Genomic DNA, 24,597 nt, shown 5'->3' with positions numbered 1-24,597 from the left:
CGCCCGCCGGACAGGGCCACGCCGTCGCCCCTCGTGGGCCCCCACCCTGCAGCAGCTCCGGGGGTGCGCACCATCCGCAGTCCTCCCCCCAGCTTACTTGAGGTCTGTTGCCCGCTCCGGAGGCTCCTCCGCTTCCTGGTCAGCCTCAGGCCGTTTCGCGGCCTCCTCCCCTCGTGGCATGCCGCGGGCTCTCTTAAAGTGCACTGCCGGCCGAGGAACTGGCCGAGTGCGTCCCAGTCACCGGTGGGTCTCCCGGGCCACCTATCTCGGCTCCGGCGACTCGTAGGCGGCTGAAATCTTCACCGGAGGTGGGGCAGCAAGTCTTCAGCATTCGGCGGGCATTAGGTCGGCCCTAGGACGGCTTCGAAGGATATAGGACGGATGCGAGGGGCAGGCATCCAGGAGCCTCACCTCGGTGCGGCCATCTTGGCTGGCACCACCTAGCGCTCCTCCCATTCACATGTCTTAAGAAGATCCGGGCACCAGGTATTTCCCTTCATTGACAATTGGTTGTTCAAGGATCCCACAGTCCTCTCTGCAAAAAGATCCACCTTGGCCTATTGGCAGCTCTTTTGTTGCAGACAAATCATCCATGATTCCATCCCGATCGCTGGTGTTTCAAGGTGCCATTATGGACACCGGGGTTGCCAAGGCTTACCTGACAGCAGAGAAAGTTCAGGAAATAGTGCATATGGCTATTTCCCTTGAATAAAGAAGGCCCACTTCAGTAAGAATGTTCAAGTCAATATCGAGAATGCTGTCATCCTGCATTCCATTTATACCAAATTGTCATCTGCACATGAGACGGCTGCAGGAACAATTGGATGCACAATGGCTACAGGTGCACGGTTCGTTCGATGACATAATCAACATCACCCCTAAAATGAAGCAAACTTTGCCATGATGGGGAAAAGCAGTCAATATCTCCCTGGGTCTATCTTTCAAGGCAGCACAACCATGATTCATAATGACAACGGACACTTCCCTGGAAAGTTGGGGGACTCGTGTTCAGGAATGGGAAATCCACAGGAAATGGTCTGTTCAGGAAGCACAAATGCACATAAGTCTTCTAGAGCTAAAGTCTGTATTCCTGGGCCTGCAATCAATCCTTCCCAGAATTTGCAATCCCTCTGCTCTCGTGAGAACCGACAACACTGCCACCATATTTTATCATGCAAAACAAGGGGCAACGAGATCAAAACACCTCTCCTCGCAAGCCCAGCAAATACGGAAGTGGTTACTAATGCATGGTGTCTTTCTGCAAGTTTACATTTTCCCAGGAATAGACAACGAGTGGGCAGACAGTCTCAACAGAAGAGCAAGTCAATGCCACAAATGGGATATAAATCAAGCTCAGTTATCGCAAAACTTCAAACAATGGGGTACCCTAAATCTGTATCTCTTTTAAACTGGCCAACAAGAAATAGAAGCTGTTCGCAAGCAGGTTCCTAGAAAGAGGGTCGTGGGGTAATGTTCTTCAAGTACAATGGACAGGAAGGTTCAAATATTCATTTCCTCCCTTTCCTCTCATCCCCAGCGTGATTCGCAAGGTGGAACCATGCTGTCTCATTCTCATAGCCCCTGCATAGTCAAGGCAATGCTTGTACACAAAGCTTCTTCCCCTATCTGTGTTTCCACCCATTCAGTTTCAACCAATGGAGAATCTCATTTCCATGAACAGCGGTCAGGTGCTGCATCCTCAAATATAGTCTCTCAATTTGTCGGCATGGCACCTCATGACAATGAGTTTGGATCATTGAGTATCCCAGTGGAATGCAAGTCTATCCTGGAGCAGTCAAGTGCTTTTTCCACAAATAAATCCTATGTGGCAAAATAGAAACAGTTATGTTACTGCTGTTCCATAAATAATACACATCGTTTTTTGCTCTTTGCTGTAACAACTATCGCCATCTCTCCTTCATCTGGTGAGGTATGGCTTGCCACACTCTTCAATCAAAGTGAATTTAGCTACAATCTCAAGATTCCAAAAGGAAAACAGTATAAACTTCTCTCTGGTCTACTAGACACGTAAAAGAATTCTCGAAGGTCTTATGCAGGGCTTTTCCACCGCTAAAACATTCTGCAATATCCTGGCAGCTGAAATTGGTTCTTTCCAAACTCCTGAAAGCCTCATTTGAACCAATTCATTAAGCTGATATGAAATATCCAGTATATACTAAAGGGGTAACCCAATTTGGCCACGGACCTGGGTATCAAGTATTATAGTAAAACAATGGTCATAGACATACTTGTCACACAATTAAGTCCAGAGAACTTAATGATTCCTAACATTATTTTGGACATGAATAGATTCAGGACTAGGTACTAAATACACACAAAAATTCTCCAAATAGCACCTTCAAATTAAAGAAAAGGAACACTGGCACCCAATGGTTTTTCAAGACAAAAAATCTTTTCTGTTTTATTCACAGAGACATATTCAAAAAGTAAGCAACATTATCATATATAATAGTTGTAGATAAGTTGCTTCAAGGGGGAGGGTGAAAGAGTAGTGCTCGTGTGTGATATAGATAAAGATAAAAAAGGAGGGAAGAGTACACAGAGTGAAGATGGTTCAAAAGATAGATATTACAATGATTCAGATCGGAACCGGTTCTACTTTGCAACAACACTAGTTCGTTATGGCCTGTCCTTAAGTGGTCATTTTTGTAGTTGTTTTTGATAATTTACAAATAATGCAGAGAAGTCTCATCTGTTGGATGGGGCAATGCTGACAAAAGGTACAGGCCCTCAAGGGACGATTGACGAAGTTTCGACCCGACTTAGTGCGTGGAGGGAAAATTACATCCTCAGAGTGTGGTTCTTCCTCAGGACAAGGGGAAGGATGAAAAGCAACCTATAGGAACAATCATAAAGTAGAATTGACTACCATATTTAAAAAAAAGTGATGATAATAAGGCCTGCAAGAGCCTAGGTTACTAACCTACTAAGGGTGACTGTAGGTTGATGGTCCTAATCACAGCTCCCGGGGTTGGGTAGTCTGTGAAAAGGAAGGTGCATTTTAGGCATCTGAACCCATGGGTGATTAATTCGCAAAACAATATATAACCCAAAAATCAGCTTACCCGCATCATGGTTGTGGTTTAATAATTTTAGGCATAGCCAGCCACTGTTCTCAGAGTTGGATTGGGATCAAATATCGGCCCGGGCACACCAAAAAAATGGGCCCACATTTGCGTATTGCCTTTCCGCAAAACACTGCTTCAGAGTTGTATGAAAAGAAAGGGGGTGGGGGGCAGAGGCGCAACTAGAGCCAAATTTCGGGGGGGGGCTGAGCAAAAATTTCGGGGGGGGCTGAGCAAAAATTTCGGGGGGGCTGAACTTTAAGCAATAGGCAGAGTGGAGCTGCAGGGGCTCTTAGAGGGGGTGAAACAACAGCAAGGCCTCATTAACATGCAAATGGTCTTTTAAAGACCCGTGAAGTGCTCGGGTGCGGCTGCTTTTTTGCCCGGGAAGGTGTCTCAGCCCGGGCTGCCACACACGACGGGGGGGGCTGAAGCCCTGTGAGTCCAATGGGTGTTGCGCGCCTGGTGGGGGGGCATGTTTTATTAACTTCACTTAGATTTTTTTTTTATGCACAGATTAGTCCACACTGCTAAGCCACACATGAATGCAAGCTAGACCACTTCTGCTCAGGCCCCCTGTCCCCCCACAATCAGCATACATTAATTAGGGCCGGCCCAGCTAGAGAAATGGAGTGATACCTCTGCCCATCTGCCTCCAGAAAGGCCACTCAGGCACCCACTGGGCTACTGACAGCATCCTAATAGCACAGCCAGCCCCCAGGCTGCCCAAAAAAGCAGTACACAGCTGGAACTCGGCTACCCACACTGCGGCCATTTCCCGAGCCCCGTTACCAATCCGACCCTGGGGAGAACCCCTAAACACTCTCTGTTGCTCGTACTTGTGTGCTTCACACGCCCACGACGCAACACTCACCAGCCGCCTCTAGGACGGGACGGCTTAGTTCAAGTATAATTCATTAGTAAATTACAACAATACTCTTCAACTTCAAGCTTCCTTTACACGTGATACGCGCGTTCTATGTCATGAGTCAGGACCGTTACACTATCTACAGCAGCATTGCAAGATTCTCATTGATGTGGAAAATAAAATTATAACCTGAAAACGTGTTAGCGTTTAACATCCTAAATGTTTGGCAAAATGCCAATATTGGTTTTCTCTGGTGGGCAGCACGCGCTTCCAGGAGGGTCTGTGCGGTTGGTTGAGTTCACAACAGAATGGCAGGATCTTCCTGCTGGGGCGTCCTCACGCTTTTAAGGTAACAAGCGGGCCATTGGTTAAGGCATCTGGAACGTGAACTTCCGGAGACGTTTTCACGTTTATGGTGCGCGAGTCAAGCAGTGTTTGTGTCGAGAGGGCACTTGCTTGTGGTAATTAATGGCCGCGCCTCACGTAGCAGATGCTCGGTTGCATCGACAGTGCTCTCATCTCGCGATGCCCCTTCGTGCAGTGGTTGGGTTTTTGCTCCTAAGCCGTACTGTTATGGTTTCTAAAGGTAAGCAAGTTCCAAAGAAGCTGGGTTAGAAGTCTGTGTGTGGGTACATAAAGTCTTTCTGGTGGTCAGTAAGGACTGCAGCCAACAAGCAACAGCTCTAAAGCAGGGTGCGTGCGTGTAATGGACTCGCAAATGCACCTAGCGGGCGCCTATTATCCGATCTAAGTTCACCTTGGAAAAAACAGAGGCCTCTTTTAGAAACGTAAACGGGTCACACTTTCGTCCTAGCACTTAGCAGCACCAGTACCTAGTGCCTTCGAGGACACCACCCCGAAGTGACGCACACAAACGCGGGGGAGGGGGCATTCAAAGCTGGGTTGAGCGCAGCGCCTCTTATATCCTTCTGATGTTCCAATTTTATCACATAGGATATTGAAAAAACCTTCAAGTAGCAGCACCATCTTTAAAAAAAAAATCTAACAATGAGACAGTGACGTGGACTCGTCTACAAAAACACGTACTTCCTCTTCACCCATGGAAAATCTGTAGCGGCCTTCGATGGAGCACCCATAATAGTACACGAGGAAAAAAATACACAGGAGTCACTTCTTGTTCATCATCCTTTGATCACTACAAAACAAAGGGGATACTTTTGTAATAGTACATGAACATTTCCATCCTTATCTATAGCGACAGCACGACCACAATGTATGTATGACATGCACAGAAGAAGCTCGACGTTCATGTCAATTCAACCCCGACCATCTTGTACTCTTGTGAAATCTATAAAAAATCGATTCACCTACCGAGGTGTTCGAAATGTGAGTCAGATGCGTTAAGCAGAATCTTTCACGAGGAAGGCCGTGTCTACACATCAGGCATCATCAGTGTTTTCTGCAAATAGACTTGTTTGCAAACAACAATAAACTGTTCAGATTTCACATCAATATAGCACAAGGCAGTGTCGAAGGAAAATGCCCTTTGGGTCTGAGATTTCGTTTTATTTATTTAAATGTGTACTTGCCTCCAGTTCATCCATATTCCGGTGTTTACATTTCCCCACCCTGCCCCTCCCCCGCCCGCCTCACTGCCCCATGGAACTCCCTCCAGGGACTGCTACTGCTAAATAACAACTTTGGAAAGGCTCAACACACTAAATACAAAATGTGTAAAGACTCTTGAGCCTTCACGCTTACTGAAAGTTATTACATACACACTATGGTACAACACCTTCCCCTTTTTGAAAAACAAAGTTGGGAGCAACATAAAATCAAAATGAAAAAAGAGCTATACAGAGGTTTAAACATATGATACATAATATAATAATATTTACATTTAGAAGGCATGCCCATATTTATTGACAGTTTACCAATAGTTGAATTACTGCACACACCTGCTTGGAATATCATGAGTGTCAGCATCTATCAACTCATCAAGCATTAGATTGCCAGTAGACTAGCCCAAACACTGGACATGAAATTGCTTTCTTCGTCTCTGTTGAGTGAATGTGTCTTGGAATTTTCCGATCAAGATCTGCAGATTGAGTCATCGTCTTTATCACAGCCTTTTACAGCTTGAATTGTTGAAGTTTGTAGAGGTATAACCCTGTCCACCAAGCTTTACAAGATAAAAGAACAGATCCTTTAGAAACTTTTTCAACACCGACTAGCTTTTACAGTTTAGACTCCTCTTTCCTTATCCCTGAACCCAATCCCCCACATTCAGTTACCTCTTTGATATGATTTTTCTTATCAAAATCCACCTTAACTTTATCCTGCACAGATCCCACCTTGTTTGCTTCTATTGGCAAGCTTTTGTTGTCATTTTCTCCTTTTTTACTTACATGTTTGATCCAATCAGGACAAACTGTTGATCTGGGTGATCTTTTGCGTAATAACTAAAGTGAACAAACAGCTGTAGTACTATGTGGTGTCACCAAATTTGACCAATTTTGTTTCTTTAAGAAATGTTTAAACTTTTTACCCCATGGCTAAGACTGTTTGTATACCTTCCTTAAAAATGTGTTAATTTGCTCCACTAGATCATTTGAGGAAGAAGAGTAGTTACTTTGAGATGAGTGATGTGAAATTCATCAATGAAATCTTTCATACGTACATAGGTAAAATGAGTGCCATCGTCGGTAACAATTTTCCTGGGCGATCCCTCTGTACCAAAATTTGTTTTTAAGAACCTGTGTTTGGAACAGAAGTAAACTCGAAATACACCCATTTGGAAAGATAATCTACCAATACCATCATGTACTTCTTGATAATTATTAACACATCAAATGAACCAGGAAAATCAAGAGCCACCTTCTTCCATACTTCATCCTGCAATGGTACCATGTGAATGGGTTCCTCACTCAATTTCCAGTGCATGTCAGAAACCAAGCAAGTTGTGCAGTTCTCTACAAACTTGGACACTTGAGCTCTAATGGCAGGCCACCAATAAAATTGTTTAAGATTTTTACAAGTACTACTGAGACCCAAATTACCTTTGTGAGCCTTCTTAATCAGAACATTTCTGAGTGATACTGGGGGCGCACAAACATAATTTCGTAACACTCCTTCAAGCATAGCCTGGTCCTCTGCAACCTGAATATAAGGTGTAGAAGAAACTTCCAACATTTCTATCTTTCGACCACCCTTCTTCAATGAATTTAGCAATGGATTGCAGAATAGGATGTTGCTCAGACGCACCTAGTCATTGTCTATGTGTGATGGTACCGTTATCTCCCAGAATGTCCTCAAACAGTGCAATCAAACACTCATTCTCACGCATAGTATTAGAACATTCATCTGCAATAGGAAGTCTGGATATGCAGTCCACCCTCACATTTTTTTCACCCGGTATGTACTTCACAGTGAAATTGTACTTCTGAAACTTGGATAGCAATCTGACTAATCGTGATGAGGTCTTTCTAGAACAATTGAAAAGATGTTGCAAAGGTTTGTGGTCAGTATAAAGATCAAAGTGCATTCCCCATATGTACGATTTAAATCTTTCCACAGACGAACAGCAGGACAAATCCTCTCCCTCAATAGTCCTATAATGTGTTTCAGCATAGCATCTGTGAGAGCACCAGAGGCAAAAGCAATGGTGTGCTCTTTGTCTTGAGATGATTGCAAAAAACACAGTCCATAGGCCAACTTGACTGCATCCACAGTGATGGCACTCCCCCTGCCAGCAACAAATAGGGACAGCGCTGTAGCAGAAATGATGAGGCGCTGAACTTTTTGGAACACTTTATTTTTTTTTTAAATCTGTTTTTATTATTATCATTTTATATGCACAAGCCTGAAAAACAGTTACAATCACAAGTAATGAATATTCCACTGCAAACACTGTTACCATATATAATACAATTGTCATTCAATGTACAGTGTTTCCATTACAGTACAGTTGACATTCCGATGTTGATTTTATCCGTACAAGCGGTAGTGTGCAATCATATTTTTTTTAAGTTTGGTGGTGTGTTTCTGCTGTTGCCACTGGTAGGACATATGGTATCCTTGAATTTTGATTATGATGTTCCTGGTTGCCACTGGTAGGGCAGATGGCATCCTTGCATTTCGATTATGATGTACCTCGTCCATCTGTACCTGCAGGTAGTAGGAGGAGGTGGAATAAAAGTTGGACAAACAAAAATAACTAGGGAAACTTGGCCCTGTTGGGGTGTTGACTGGCTCCCGTTTGAGTTATTCGCAAATGCAGTACACACACTTGCAGCCGCTAGCATCAGGAATACGATGTAATGGATTGGGGTGAGCACATTGTCCCTTCCGCAGCATGCCCACTTCGACTGTGCAATGATGGATCAGGGTCTCGCTGCACATAGTTCTGCCAGAGAGGTGGTCGTTGGAACTTGTGTATCTTGTGGTGGTTCACCCTAAAAATCATGCCGGATAGCATACCAATTCTCAGCGGTGGGGATTTTGCGGAGGCCTAGGGTGTCCTCAGTGTGCAATGCCACGCTTTCCGCCCTGGCCCACACTAGTAGCGATTGCCTCCAGGCTATTGATTTGGTGGGGGTGGAGTCGGACAACTTCCATCTTTTTGTGATCAGGTGTTTTGCCCGTAACATGCCTAGATCAAGAAAGCAATAGGTGACTTTCTGCCGTTAGACTCTGGGGTAGAGGTGTCATTATAGGCTGCAGGCAGTTAAGGCGGCACCAACCGAGCGCCAGTATACATACAGTTTCAGGTTTCTTTATTTTTTGCATAGTTAACTAAAACCATTGCATTTTTAACACTTAAAAGAATAACAGTTTAATCAAACATTCAATGTAATTTCATCCACCATTGCTACCTTTTTAGGCACTGGAATTATAAAACGACGACAATCTTCTAATAGAACCAGTTAAAACCCAGAGGTAAGGAAAGTTCCTTACAGTCTAAAATCAAAATTGATAATAGTGGTATTAATAAATGTCCTTAGTTCGCTGGGTTTTCCCAGAAGTAGGAAAGATTCCTTACCATCTGAAATCTGAATTGGTGATAGTGGTATTAGTAAGTGCCTTTAGTTCGCTCGGTGCAACAGTCACATCGAGCGCCTTCAGGAGGTCGGCCATGAATAGATTGAACAGGGTTGGTGTGAGCACACAGCCCTGTTTCAGTCTTTTTGTCGTGGGAACATTTGAGGAGAGGTGGGTGCCACCACCTAGTTTCAACTGCACCCAGGTATCCGTATGTAGAAGCGACAGAATGTTTAAAATGGGCTGTGGTGTGCCCCATTTCGCCAGTTTCCCCCCAAAGTCTGCCCCTCTTTACGTTGTCGAATGCAGCGCTAAAGTCAATATAACGTAGGTGTAAAGGCAATTTAGAGGTTTTTGCTGCGTCGATCAGTAGAGAGATTGTGAGGATGTTTGTTGATGTACTGGCCATTTTGCGAAAACCAGTTTGGTTCAGCGGTATTATATGATTCACCTCAGCCCAGGATGTGAGTTCCTCTAGTATGATGCTCGCAAAGTATTTTGCTTCATTATCTACCAGAGCTACTAGGCGGTAGTTGTTAGGCTCGGCCTTATCTCTTTTTTTGTGGATTGGCACAATTGTCGAGCCCTTCCAAGATTCCGGTATTCTATTTAGCAGCCTGACTTTTTCAAAAAGAGAGGTTGTAGAATATCAGCCCAGTCCTCCGACTTTGCTTTGAACATTGCAGGTGAAATGCCATTTGGTCCCGGAGCTCCTTCTTTCCTCCCTTTGGCAATCTGCTTTTTAATTAGGATTGGCAGGGGAATGCTAGCTGCACTTGAGGATATGTTTCCTGTAGCTGGTGGCTTCTGCTCTCTCGTCTCAGTGGTGCATGCTCCAGCTTGTCTTCTAGTGTCCAGCTGTTAAGAGTTTGTGCTCCGGCGCTTCCCATTTGATTGTTAAAGTGAGGAAAAAGGAACTTTACCCAGTTAGCTTCAGTGATGTGTGACGCGATGCCCTCATGATGAGGGTTGATTATCCCGTTCACGGTTTTCCAGAAGCGGGCGTTGCCATTGCAATTTGTGGCATGTAGGAGTTTTGCTCAAGTTGCGTTTTCTTGGTGTCTGCTAATGTTCCATTTCAGTTTTTTCAGTGCTGCCCTTTGGTCTGATAAGAGGAATCGTGCGCTGTCATTTCCTGGGAGTCTTCTCAGCATACGCAGAGTTGTATTTATTGATTTTTTGAGGGACTTAAGCTGTGTTCTTTGATCTTTCAGTATTCTGTTTTTTGACATGATTTCTGGAAGTTTTCTTTTGTGGGGAATTTAACTGTGTATTATTCTAATAGTGTAGCAGGGAACTTTCCCCAATGGGCAGTTTGATCTTCTTGCCTGAGAGCTTGAGTTTTGTAAAGTTAAATTGCAGCTTCGGCCTGAAAATTTATGTTTATTGTGAATTTGATTCTTCTTAGGTTGAAGGTGAAAATAGGCCCCTAGGTTGCATCTGGCCTAATGGATCTAGGTGCAGTGGTTGTTAGCTGAAGTTCCTGGGGGCGATGGGCGCTATCGCCCTTGTCCCCCATTCTGAACCCAAGGAAGTGTGGGAACAGACAGAGGCTTACAAAGGTGTAGTCCAGTATAGAACTTGTTGTTGCAGAGTAAAATGAATTGACTGGGGGTGAGTCGTCCCGGAATCTTCCATTTACTGCTCGAAGGTTTAGAAGCTCTAGTTCACCGAGAATGCCGCTTTAGCAGCATTTTTTTCTTCCATCCAGTGGAGCGCATTGTGTGGGAATATTGTAGATGCCATTATGAATAGATGCCTCCTCACCATCAGCTGATCCAATAAGATATTGGTTTAGGTCCCCTGCCAGGATAAAAATCGGTTTTTCCATCTCTGTAGCATACATTGCCACTTGATCAGTGAGTTTTTTTGAGTCTTTTGCTTTGCGTTTGGGATGAACGTACAGGTTGATAAGGCACACCTCCGTTTCTACGCCCTGGAGGGAGATAGTGATTGTGACTGCTATTGTTGCAGTTGACATCGAGCCCATGGGGGTTGCTGAAGGTATGCTTGTCGTTGAAACGTAAGTGGCCAGCCCCACAGAGGGATGTCCAAACATACCGGTCCTTGTTGCTGGTGTGGTAAAGCACATGTAGCCCTGAATGTGCTGAGCATCCGAGAGCCAAGTTTCTTGCAGCAAGATTATGTCAAAAGATCTAACATAATTCAGGAAATCTGGGTCATCTATTTTTGTTGCTAAGCCATTGATATTCCACGAGCATAGACTAAGAGGAATCCCCTTTGCTCTGCTGTGGGCTTCATCCTGTAAGTTGCGTCATTCGTGCTCTGTGCGTATGATTATAGTGCTGGATATTGCTCCCCTGTTAAAACCTTGGCTTGTGGAGGCGGGTACCCTCCGTGATGTTTCTTGTTGATCCCTCTGACTGCTAACACTCGGTTGCCGAGATCTGCCCGAACACCTCTGAGTACGCCGTTTGAGTGTACGTGGTGTGTTATCGGTCCAGGGAATGCGTTGTTTAAAAGTGGAAATGGATAGGCTGGGTTTTGGTAAGGGGTGATGTCAATGCCCCAATTGTGAAATATCTCCAGATTTGCAAGGATTGACTCTGCAGTTTGCTTGTAATCCACGTTGTCTTGGGGGTTGGCGGTATGTATCAACTCTATGGAGTGTAGATCCTCTGACCTGATGCTGGCAAGATTTGGGATTGCCTTTATTAATCTTAATATATTACCTCGGTTTAACATATTCTGGTGGCCCTCAGAAGTGTATAAGGGGTAAAATACCAGAGCCTCTATTTCTTGCTGCCTGGTACTTGGTGTTTTTGTTGCCAGCTGATGTTGGTTTGCTTTGGCCGTCGGTGCAGGTTGATGTGTGAAGCTGGTTTCTTCTTTAGGCTGGGTTTTCGCTTGGTTGCTTGATAATCATACCATAGATTTCCTTGGATTTGCCTTGGGTGTTGTCAACTTTGGAAATGTTTGTTTTGTGTCTTGAGCCCCGTCCTGAGGGCGCTTGTCTGGGAACCTCCAGCTGGGGCAATCATTGATTGGTATAATGGGCCATTTAGGCTCTCTGAGCAATGGCTCCTGGTTTGAGCTGTCTATCTTACCAGTATGTTCTCATCTGGGCCCGTTGTTTGAGCTCATGTTGGTGACTTTTTTCTTTATTTCAGTTGGCCCTGGGGCCCCCGAAATACCCGCCTCTCCCCTTGACTGTTGAAGGTGTGCAGATTTATTGGATAAGACCCCTGTCTCTCCCCTCTGGTCTTGGCAGTATGTTAGGTGTTGACTATGGCCTGTAGCTGGATTTGATATTAACAAGATGGTTGTAATACCTTGTCGGTTTTCTTCTGTGCATTCTGTACTTGCCCCAGTTCGGGATCCTTGTCCATTTTCTTCTCCAGTTTCCACATGTGTCAGAGCTGCAAGTAACTGTGTTGGGGCACATACTTGTTCCGGAGAGTTTTTTGAGATGGTTGGAGACGGTTGTGCTTGATCTAAAGTGCTTGGGTCTCCTGAATTTATATCCCGTTTATTGTGCGGACCTGAAAAAATTGGGAAGTAAGCTGTTGCATTTGTGGGGGGCTTTTGATTACATCCTTTTCTCTTCTGTTGGCGGCGTTGTTTAGCATTTAGTTTTGTTGATCCTCCGTTACCAGGCCCTCCTATCATGTCAATGTTCGCATTGGAGTTGCCTGCATATGTTTTACTATTTGGCTGTCCTTTGAATATTCTATCCACGTTGTTGGGGTTGTCCTGACCTTTTGTTGCAATTCCCGCTGTTGCACCTTTTTTTTTTGAAAACTTTATTTTTCAGTTTAATACAATCAATCAGAGTTCTCCCCCCTCCCCCCAACATCAGCAATAAGCAGTTCCTACAGATCCAATCATTAAACATATACAGGTGTAATACCTGGGATTGAGGCAGGCCCCCGGCTATAAAGGGGGGAGTATCCGGGTCAGCCCCGCTCAGTGTCGCACAGGATCAGCCACATCGTCATCCCCTCCCCCCTCCCCCTCCGAAACTAACGGGGAGTACAGCTCCCCACTCGTACCCTCCGACTCACTCTGTGGCGACTGCCCCTCCTCCGCCAACCCCTCCATACACAGGACTCGCCACGCCAGAAGGTCCTCCTGCAACCTCTCATCCCTCCTAGAGCAATGCATGTGTGTTTCTTCCGCCAGCGACCATTCCCTCACATCCCTGAGCCACGTATCGAGCTCCGGGGCCTTCCGACCCATCCAGGTAATCGCGACCCGACGCCGCGCCAAAACCAACATTAACTGCAGCAATTTATAGGCCAGTCTCTGTTTCCTAGGTTTGGGCACCAGGGCTAACAGGCAGTGTCGGGGTGTCCGTTGGAGGCGGAGGCCAGTAACGGCCGCCACGCGGTCCACCACCCCTACCCAAAACCTCTCTACCAGCGGGCAGTCCCAAGCCAGGTGTAAAAACCCCGCCCCTGCTGCGCCGCACCGAGGGCAGTCGTCCCCCCTGCCCGTACCAAATCTATGCAGCGCCTTAGGGGTAAGATAAGTGCGATGCATGAAATTAAAATGGGTGAGCTTAAACCGCGCATTACAGGACACTTTCCTCGTCAAGGCTCCGATTCGCGTTCGTTGCTCTTGCTCTAAAGGCTCTCCCAAATCCGCTTCCCAGGCCGCCCATGCCGGGGGCACCGGGGGGGCCGAATCTCGCCTCATTGCCGCGTATAACAATGCAATTAGTCGACGGCCCCGGCCGCACGTCAGGATCACATTAAGGGTCTGCGTCATCGGGGGCATCTCCGGGCACTGCGGCCAAACCGAACGCACCACCGCACGCAGCCCTTGGTAGTGTAGATATTGTCCCCCCCGAAGACCATAAAAATCCTCCGCTTGCTCAAATGACAGGCAGGTCTCCGAGGGGTACAGGTCTGCCAACACTTCACAACCCCCCTCCCTCCAGTCCCGGTATGACACCTGGCGCTCTAGTTCCACCATGGGGGCCAGGATCCAAATGGGTAAATCCCTATGAAAGGGTGCCGCACCCAAGACCCGCTCGACAAACCGCTGCCATACCCGTGCCGTATGTGTCACCACGTAGGGCAGCGTCACGTCCGCCCCCGACCCCCGCATCAAGGCCAAGTGAAGGTCCGCCGCTGTGGCCCTGCCCGCCAGCAATCGCGTCTCCCAGACATCCGCGTCTGCAAACCATCTGGCTGCAGGGAGGAGCTGCGCCGCATAATAATATAAATCGAAACGTGGGGCCTCTAATCCCCCCTCTTCATAGGTGCGCACGACCGTCTTAAGGGCCACTCTACTGCGTCCCCCCGCCCAAAGCAAGGAGGTCAGCAGTGAATTGAGGGTCCGGAAAACCCTAGTAGGGAGCGGGCATAGCGTGTTCTGCAGGATGTATAATGTCCGTGGCAGCATCACCATCTTGGCCACCGAGAGGCGCCCCATGAGGGACAGTGGTAGGGTGTTCCAAAACGTCACCGACTGCCGTAGTGAGGCCAGTACCCGGTCCATGTTCTGTGTGAGCGCCAAGCCCTCCGTGGCGGCCACCTGAATACCCAAATACCGGAAACCCTCCCGCTCCCAGCGCAACCCTAGCTCCGGCAGGTCCTCGCCGGGCTCTGTATCAAAGCCCGAAAGTGGGAATATAAGAGATTTACTGCGGTTAATTTTCAGGCCCGACGCCTCCCCGAACCGGTCCAGGTGGCGCAACAAGACCGGATGTGCCTCCGTCGGTGCCCTCAGGTAAAACAAGGCGTCATCCGCATAGAGCGATATCACATTCCGCGTATCCCCCACCTGGATTCCCCATTGCTCCATTGCCGCCCTAATCGTGACAGCAAACGGCTCAATCGCCAGCGCAAAAAGTAGCGGCGAGAGGGGGCATCCCTGTCTCGTGCCCCGTCCCAGCCGCCACTCCTCGGATCGCGCCGCACCCAGGCGTACCCGTGCCCTCGGGGCGCTGTATAAAAACCGTATCCACCGACGAAAGTTGGGACCAAGTCCCACCCTCCGAAGGACCTCCTGTAAGTACGCCCAGTCCACGGTGTCAAACGCCTTAGCTAGATCAATAGAGACCAACACCGTCCGATCTTCCCGACCCCTCACTTGATGCTGTATGTGGTTTAGGCGTCGGAGATTCATCGCCGTATTCCTCCCTGGGATGAATCCACATTGGTCCTGATGCACTAAGTGTGCCATATGGGGAGCCAGCCTGGTGGCCAACAATTTCGTTAGGATTTTCACGTCCGTATTCAACATGGTGATCGGGCGGTAGGACGACGGGTCGTGCTTATCACCCCCTGGTTTAAGAATCATACAGATTTCGCCCTGGGCCATGGTGCGTGGGAGTTCCCCCCTCTCCAATGCCGCCTGGAACACCTGCAGCAGGAGCGGCGCCAGCTCCTCCGCGAACTCGTGGTAAAACTCTGATGGAAAACCATCACTGCCGGGTGATTTAGCACGCGGCAAGCGAGCCAGCGCCCCCCGGACCTCCGCCAGGGACAAGCCCTCCTCCAAACCCTCCCGATCAGAGTCCGCCAGGGTCGACATCTGCAGCCCTTGTAGATAGGGCAGATATTGGGCCTCCGAAATATCTGGGGCCGCCTCGTACACCCGCCGCAGGTGAGCCTGGAGGACCCCCAGCAGCTCCCGCTCCGAGCTTACCACACGTCCAGAGGAGTCCCGCAGAGCAATGATGCGCTCGGGCGCCTGCTCTCTCCGCAGGATCCATGCTAGCAGCCGTCCCGACTTATCTCCCTCTCTATAGAGGCGCTGTCTATATTGGCCCAGAGTGAACTTATCCAGCCTGTCTAAGGTGTCCTGCACCCGTGCCCAAGCCTCCCCTTCCTCCCGCCGTTGCGCCGCATCGGGGTCCACCACCCTCTGGAGCCGCCGGAGGAGGTCCTCCTCCTTTTGCAGGTCCCGGAGAAGCTGTTTCCGGACCCCATAGGTAAGCCCCATACATGCGCCCCTCACCACTGCCTTTAGGGCCTCCCACTTCGTGGCTACTGCCAGGTCTACTGCTCCCCAATTAAGGGCCGCATAGTCCCCTATGGCTGCCGCCACGTGCTCCCTCCCCACCTGGTCCCGGAGGAGGTCTGCCGGCAGCCTCCAAGTTCGGAGACGGACCACCGGAGGTCCCCACTGGACCACGCATGCCACCGGCGAGTGATCCGATAAGTAGCGAGCCAGGTGTGTGACCTCCACCGACATCCCCTGCCGCTCCTCCGCCTCCAAAACCTGATCCAACCGACTATGCGTGTTGTGCGTGGGAGAAAAGCAGGTGAACACCTTCTGTGTGGGGTTCTTTTGGCGCCAAACATCCACCGCCCCTATGTTGGCCATCACCCTTCTGAGTTGGTCAGTCATTCGCGGTTTCGTCCCCTTCCGAGGGGGCGCCCTGTCCAGTACCGGATCCAGGACACAATTAAAATCACCACACCAGAGTATCGGGGTCCCCAGATCATAAGTCAAAACGTCCTGCAAAGCCCCAAAAAATGCGGGGTCATCTATATTGGGCGCGTAGGAATTCAAGATGACTATGTCCCTGCCATCCACTCGCGCCCGAAGGAGCAGTTATCGGCCTTCGACGTCCGCCTCCACATATTGGATGGCGAACGGCACCCCCGGCGCCACCCAGATCAGGACCCCTCTGGCATACGTAGAGAAGGATGAATGAAACAGTTGTCCCCGCCATTTTTTCCCCAACTTCTGCGCCCCTTCGTCCACCAAGTGGGTCTCCTGTAGGCACGCTATCGATACCTTGTGCCGCTGGAGGAAGGAGAGGACCCTATATCTCTTTGCGCACGTGCCGAGCCCCCTCACATTCCAGCTCAAAAACGTATATCCCATGACCTCGCAATCACTCCACCCCGTCTCGGCCACTCCCTCCCAACGTGGCCCCACTCTGGATCCTGACCTGCAATGCAACTGATGTCATCAACTTTCCCCATCAACATCCCCCCCAACAATACCCCCCTCCCCCCACCCACGAGCACTATGCCAGCAACAACGAAACATGCCCATATGCCCTTACCCCGCTGGTGCCAGGACGTGCACAGCCACCCCATTCACACACCGTAACTCTACCCCCGCACTCAGACCACCACTCCCCCCCCACCCCGACCCCCGTACTGACCCCGTTACCAACCATACATACCAGGCGCCACCCGACCGAATCTCCCCCCAACACCCAGTCCCCCCCGCCCAGCACCCTACCGCCCCCTTGCTCAAATTCCACATGCACGGCCTCCTCCTCCCGGGTCAATGTCTCAGCCCCCACACCGCCTAGTACTGGCCCCTCAACCCAGGGTGACGTCCCATCCCTTCCTAGACTCCTCCATCCGATGCAACATGTCGCTTCAAGAGGGTTCCCCCTGGCCCGAAGTCTCAACCCCCGCAGTTTCCGGGATCACCAGGGTAGCGGCCACAACCTCCCTCTCCGAGGCCAGCAGCGTGTCCGGGACCAAAATGTCTTCGGGGCCCGCCGGGCGTCCTGCGGAAGGCTCCGGCCCCTCCTCTGCTCCCTCCTGCCCCAGCAGCAGTGCTCCGTCTGCTCCCACAGTCACTCTGCCCCCATCTCGGACTGCCACCGGCCCCGCTGAATACCTGCGCCTGTTAGGACGTTTCCGCTGTGGCCTCATGCTCCATGCCTCACGGGGGCCTCTCCCCGCTCCCGACGGGACCTCCTCTCCCCGAGCTTCCAACCATTCCCAAGCCTCTCCCGGAGACTCGAAGAAATGAGCCTTCCCCTGACACAGTACCTTGAGCTTGGCGGGATAGAGCAGCATGTATTGCAGGTTCATCACCCGCAACTTCTGTTTAACCCCCAGGAATGACTTTCGTTGCTCCTGCACCTGCTGCGTATAGTCCGGGTAGATGGAGATCCTGCTATTCTCATACATAAGATTCGCCGCCTCCCTCGCCGCCTTTAGAATACAGTCCCTGTCGCGGTAATTAAGGATTTTGGCGATGATGGCCCGTGGAGGGGCCCCCGGTCGTGGCGGCGGCACCAGCGCCCTGTGTGCCCTCTCGATAACGAAAACGTCCGACAGCCCCCTTGGGCACAGGCTCGTCCGAATCCAGCGTTCCAGGAACCGTTCCGCGTTGCCTTCCTCCACCCGTTCCGGCACACCAACGACCCTAATGTTACTGCGGCGGGCCCTCCCTTCCGCATCCTCCGCTCTCCGCTCCAGGGCCGCTGTCGTCGCCCTGAGCTGCACGACTGTCTGTGTGAGGGTCTTCACCTCACCCTGTAGGTGCTCTATGTTCCCTTCCGCATCGGCCACTTTCTCCGCCACATTGCGGAGGTCCGTCCTGAGCAGATTCACATCAATGAAGACCGTTTCGATTTGCCGCTCCAGCGCCGAATGGGACCCCTTTATCGCTTTTAACAATTCCGCACGGGAGGGCTCCGCCGGGTCGTCCTCCGCCCCGCTGAGGCCCGCCTGCCGCGTAAGCCGCTGGGATGGCAGTGCTGCGTGGTATATTGCGTGATCGTGTTCGGTTGCGACGATCGCGACATCTTCCCCCTCGTCATCCCCGAGGCCTCCCTAGGCGCAGGGGCCCAGCTTCAGCACTATCGCCCAACCACGGGAAGTGCTCAGGCGAGGATAGATGTCCGGGGGCTCCGGGGGCTGCACTGACCCCCCCGGCCACCACTCCCTGGAGTCGTCGCCTCAGTCCAGTGTCCGCTCACGCGTCAGCAGCGGCACCCAGGCAGCCAGCCAAGCCTCCAGAGCAGGCCGCCCACAGTTAGGCCTCACCTCATCCCTCAGCGGCCAATACTCTCTCCTCCGATGCTGGCCAGGTGCTGCCGGTCGGTCCCCACCTGGTCTTTCGGGCCCGGGGCTGTCGTAAGGGTCTGCAGGGTAGTCCGGCGAGCGCCCGGCTCAGGAATACCTTCAGCGACTCCCTCGTGAGGCCAATCACAGTCCCCCTCACCACTCCGTGCCTCCGGGCCTCACGGCGCCACCTGTCCGGTCCCCCGCCGCCAAGCAGACACGCCAGGCCCTCCCCCGCAGGGCCGGGACCGTCCTCACCTCTTCTCCAGTCGGGCCCCTCGACTCCGTCCCCCGCCACTCTCGCTAGCTCCGATTCGTAAGGCGGCAGCGTCGTCTCCACAGGATCACCGCTCGGGGGCGATCTCGCTCTCCCCGGCGTCCGGTAATTAGGCCGCAGACCTCGGCCGCGCGTCATCCGCGCTCAGGGCAGGGGGTGCAGGGTCCGTTTTCCGGCCTCCCCGCCGGGCACTCGCGTGGGCTCCTGACCTCGAGGCCCCCCCGCCACTTCAGGATGTCGCTCACACCAAGGGGGGTAGTCCGGGGCAGATCCGCCAGCCACTCCGCCACCTTCCGGTTCATCCGCCCGGCGACCGGAGGCCCCCAGTGCACCCGTCTTGGGCACCCGATGCGGTTCAAGGAGATTCTGTCCGCTGGGCAAGTCGCCTGCCTCCCCACCTCCGGAGCTCCGCCGTGCACCACGCTCCGGCCGTCCGCAGCGTCCGGGAGTAGGCCCCAAGCCCCGGCCTCTCGTGGACTCGTATCCGGGCTGGCCCCTGCAGGCGCCGTACCACCGCTGCACCTCCGGATTCCCGCTCCTCCTCGCACCGGAGCGATCCCCAGGGCCTAGGGGGTCGATACACTCTCCATTGGTCGGTGCAGGAGCCCTGGCAGGATCATAACTACAGGATTTAGGGGTCTAGGTCGCGGGAGCCGGCGGGGCTCACGTCCTGTCGGCCATGCTGCGTGGCCACGCCCCCGCTGTTGCACCTTTAAAGTCCTTTATACATACAGGGGTGGGCAGGCCCACAACATGTGAAGGAGATCGGCATCAGTGGCACGACACCTGGGGCAGAAGACGTCAGTGCAGTGAAAGAATCTATTTATTTTGACAGGGGTGATGTATGCCAATTTTATTATTTAATACTGGATGAGGCGGATGTAAGCGTTACTGGGAATTTATGTGGGACTACCCAATACCTCAGCCCATTCCTTGTCGTTGAAGGGGCGATGTCGGTCTGCCTCCCATGTTGCCTTAAAGTTGTTAGTGTCACCGCTGTATGTTGGTGTAGTGAAGCAGCGAACCACATGTTAATACTGGATGGGTAAATCTATCGTGTGCTTCGCAGCCATGCCCCCCATTTTCTACCCAGTGCGGCAAGCAGGGAGTTGTACAGTAGAAATTCACCGGAAGAAGTGCCATTGATTTCTGTCAGTCTGTCCTAAGGTACCAGGGTACCGTCTTGGTATAAATCACCCAGTGTGTGAAGTCCCGATGCTAGGCAGGCGGTCAGCTCTAAAGATGAGGTTATGAAACCATTCCATGGTGTGCCCTGTAGGGGCAGTGCTGGTGCATATGGCAGCGTTGAGCGTGTAATGAATATACTTCTGCGGTAACACTGGTATGCGACTCCCAAGAGTAAAGACTCAGATAGTCTGCGTTTGGCGCAGGGGTGTAATAGTCGGAGTATGGACACAGTCAACCAGGGCGAGGAAGAACAGCAGTGTTGTGTAGCTGGAGTCCGCAAACCACTTGGCCACCCATTGCAGCTGTGAGGCAAGATAGTATTGGTCCATATTTGGTACCGCCAGTTGCCTCTGTCAGTTGCCAGGTAACGTTTATAAAGGGCTACACGACAGCAGGAATTGTACCATATGAATTCGCTAATGGCCCAATCAAACGTGTGAAAAAGGAAGGGCGAGATGTACAGGGGTAGGTTGGTGAAATAATATAATAATCTAGGTAGGGGCACCTTTTTTATTAGAGCTATCTGGCCCATAACTGACAGTGAGAGCTAGCAACAGAAAGACATGACTGCAGAGCAGTGATCGCCTTCCCCAGATTGCCGTCCAGTAGGTCTGCCTGCTGATTATACAATCTTATTCCTAGATAACGGAAGGTGTCAGGTTGCCACCTGATGCGACTACTGTTGAAAGCGGGAGCAGGGTGTGGGCAATTGGGCGTGAAAGGGTAGAGACATGACTTGTTCTAATTAACTCTCAGTCCAGAAAAGTCTGCAAAGTTGCTGAGTATTTGGGCCAAGGTGAATGGGATTGATTGTTCATCTCTAAGATATACCAAGATATTGTCTGCATATAGCGAGATAATGTGTGTGCCGTCTCCCAGGGGTATTCCTCAGTCTGCACCCCGCTCGTGGACTGCAGCTGCAAGTGGATCTACAGCAAGGGAGAAAAGCAAGGGAGACTGTACACACCTGACAGGTTCTGCGACATTCCAATATGGGAGGGGAGATATAGGCACCAGTTTTTACTGTAGCCGTTGGCATTGTATAGAGCAAGCAGCGGAATCTGCTTTTCAATGCGGTATCAATTAATCAATAAATCAATAAATGAAACTTTATTCGGTCTGAAAATTACATAGAAATATTGCACATAGCCACATGCACACATAAAGTTTAAAAATGATCTTGCTCTAAAAACAGGTAAAAAGATACATGTACATAAACAGCTTTAAAATTCCTCAAGTACAAGTCGTAATCAAATTTTTTTTTCTTTTTTTTTTTTGGGGAGTTTAAAAAAAAAAAAAAAAATTTTTTATTCGAAACCGTTAGCACACAATAAAATACAAACAAGGGCCTACAACCACCAGGGCCGGCCGCTATAGAGCCCGAGGGCCCGCAATGTAACGCCACACAATCAGTTGAACCATAAGCAAGGCGCCCGGCAGTTCGTAAGCACATATAACAGGCCGTGGCCATAGGCCAGGAGCAATTGAAAACAACAGTTTCTTTTTGTATTATATATAAAACACACTCAAGGCAATGAGAGTCCAAAGTATCAGCGTGCTCTTCCCGGGACGGGGAATAACATATAATGTCCAAAGCAGTTCCTGTCCGGAAGCTGTAGAGGGGGGCCATGGGAAAACAAAGCATGGAGCATACCTCAAGCTCTCCCGCGGAACGCGCGGCTAGGGGGTCAGAGCAATATCGACCTCTAATGGCAGAGGCGGGGTGCAGATACGTCCTCGATATAGATTCCACGGACCCCATACCCTAGTCCATTTCCCTGGCTTACCTCTCGCCACATACGCCGTCTTTTCCCTAAACATACACCAGTCCATATTCTCCTTCCATACATCAATCGTGGGCGGCCTCGGGGAGCCCCATAGCTGTGCAATGTTACGCTTAGCCACCATATACCCCAAGGTCACCCACTGCGTCTGTGCCGCATTACAATCATTCGGTTCCCAGACATTCAACAAACACCTCCTAGCCTCTGGCGACAGGGCCACGTGCGTGACCCCCTCCATTACGGTGGGGATACAGTTCCAGAATCGCACAACCTCCGAACATTCCCACAATATATGAAGGAACGTGCCCGGCAGGCCACATCCACGCCGACACAGTCCATCCATCGAATAACCCATACGCAGCAAACCGGGCCCCGTGACATACACTCTATGAAGGATCTTCAGCTGTACAAACCGTAGGCGGGCCGGGATAGCCACCTCTTTCGGGGAGGCCACCGCCGATACCCAGTCCTCATCATCCAATTCCAGGCCATCGCCCGTCCACGCCTCCCTCAAACGGAGCAGCAAGTCCGCACGATCGTTAATGAGGTTCTTATAAATCAGGGAAATAGTGCTGTCGGGCACATAGCCATCCAACACTCTGTCCTCCAGTGGGGAATACTCGGGGATAGCAGTAGCATCCGGAAAGACCGAACAAAGCGCATGGTAGACTTGAGCGTACCGGAAGTACTCTCTATCGTTTAATTTTATATTCAATTTTGAGCATTTCAAACGTTTTGAAAGCACCCTTCGCCCACAGATCACCCACCTTACATATACCAATCATATCCCATTTCTCAAAGCCTTTCGATCGCCACAAACAGCCCAACCGCCCAGAAGCATATAACGGCGTCGCCCGAGTCAAGCGATCCCTCCACCCCATCGCAGCATTCGCCGCGTGCCACACCCGCACCGCCACACGCGTGGGTCCCGTCAACCCGCGTGTCCTGGGTCACCGAGTACAGCGCCCTATTATAGTCCCCACCCGGCAGCAGGAGTTTATTCATCTCGAAGGCCGGGTTTAAGGCAGGACCATATATCCCGTGGTTCACCGCCGCCAACTGAGACGCCCAATAGTATCGTTTAATATCGGGGAGGGCGGCCCCCCCCCCCATCATACCAAGGGAGCGTCAACTTGGCGAGAGCAATCCGCGGCCGCCCGTCCCAAAACAGTTGGCGCTGAAGACCCTCCACCTCCCGGAAATAACAGGCCGGCACGACATCAAGAGTATTTTGCAAGGCATACAAGAAACGAGGCAGCGACATCATTTTAAACAACGCCGCCCGTCCGAGCGGCGAGAGCGGAAGTCGTCGCCATCTCGCTACGTCGGCCTTCAATCGTTGGAGGGGAGGTAGAAGGTTTCGCTCATAGCGAACCGCGGGGTCCAGTGAGATAAAGATTCCCAAATATTTGAACCCCAGGGTAACAATCTGAACCGGGCAACCCCGCGGCAGAAGGGGGGCATCCCCCGAGAGGACGTAGACGCACGACTTGGCCCAGTTGATGACCAGGCTGGAGTTGCGGCCAAAAGAATTCAGCACATCCACCAATACAATTAGCGACTGCCGGGGAGACGTAAGATACAGAAGGATATCATCCGCGTAAAGGGAGACACGGTCTTCAAATTCCGACGTCCATCTAATGCCTCGCAACGACGGCTCCCAACGCAACCAGGCGGCGAGAGGCTCCAAAGAAAGTGCAAAGATAAGGGGTGATAGCGGACACCCCTGCCGCGTACCTCTCCCCAGTGCGAAGGGAGCCGACACCCTACCATTCACCACCACCTGAGCCAGTGGGTCAGCGTATAGTAATTTTACCCAACCAATAAACTCCGGGCCGAACCCAAATTTCGCCAACACGGCCCAAATATACGGCCACTTCAAAGTGTCGAATGCCATAGTAGCATCCAAAGATGCCAAGATGGCCGGCTCACGTATGAATTCCGCTCTAGCAAGCACGCCGTGCAACCGCCTCAGATTTAGAGCGGTATTCCGATGGGGTATAAAGCCAGACTGATCCTGATGAATCAAGTCGCCCACGACCCGAACCAGTCGGTTGGCCAACACTTTAGCCAGAATTTTGGGTTCTGCGTTCAACAGCGAGATGGGCCTATAGGAGGCGCAGCGATCTCGCAGCTTCCCCTCTTTGTGTATCACAACTATGCTCGCGAGGCGTTGGTCAGGGGGGAGGAGGCCCGCCGCACGTGCCGCCAAAAACATGTCTCGAAGATATGGTGCTATCTTATCGGGACGCAACTTGTAGAGTTCGATGGGAAGACCATGAGGACCCACCGCTTTGCCCGAAGCAATCGAACGAATGGCCAAAGCGATCTCATCTGACGACAACTTCGCCTCCATCAACACCGCGTCCGCCACCGATAAGGTTGGCAATGCAATGTCTCTAAGCAGGCTGTGGGAATCCTCCTCCGATCGCACCGAGACCGAAGAGTATACTCCGCGGAAATGAGCCGCAAAGCAGTCAACGATCTCAACCGGATCAGTCACACGCACTCCATCACTCCTCTCCACAACGGGCACCACCCTGCTAGCTCTCTCCTTCCTATCCAGCCAAGCAATCAGTTTTCCGGCCTTATCCCCCACATCATACAACCGCCCTTGCTGCTCTCTACTCATCTCTTTGGCAGCTTCCGTGACTAA

At 50.8% G+C, this 24,597-nt stretch overlaps 1 protein-coding gene across 1 annotated transcript in view; it reads left to right on the top strand.

The window, feature by feature from the left end:
* Positions 1–4,393: 4,393 nt before the first annotated feature.
* Positions 4,394–24,597, top strand: part of LOC146784501 (zinc metalloproteinase-disintegrin-like VLAIP-B) — a 3,966,015-nt gene continuing 3,945,811 nt past the window's right edge. Inside the window, exon 1 of the mRNA XM_085632966.1 lies at positions 4,394–4,540. Within this exon, the coding sequence (XP_085489092.1) occupies positions 4,423–4,540 (118 nt within the window). The 5' untranslated portion in view covers positions 4,394–4,422. The remainder of the gene's footprint in view (positions 4,541–24,597) is intronic.

The sequence above is a fragment of the Triturus cristatus genome, chromosome 11 (assembly GCF_964204655.1).
Source record: "Triturus cristatus chromosome 11, aTriCri1.1, whole genome shotgun sequence".
Lineage (NCBI taxonomy): Eukaryota > Metazoa > Chordata > Amphibia > Caudata > Salamandridae > Triturus > Triturus cristatus.
The sequence above is the reverse complement of the archived record's forward strand: the minus strand, read 5'-3'. Positions and strand labels throughout refer to the sequence as shown.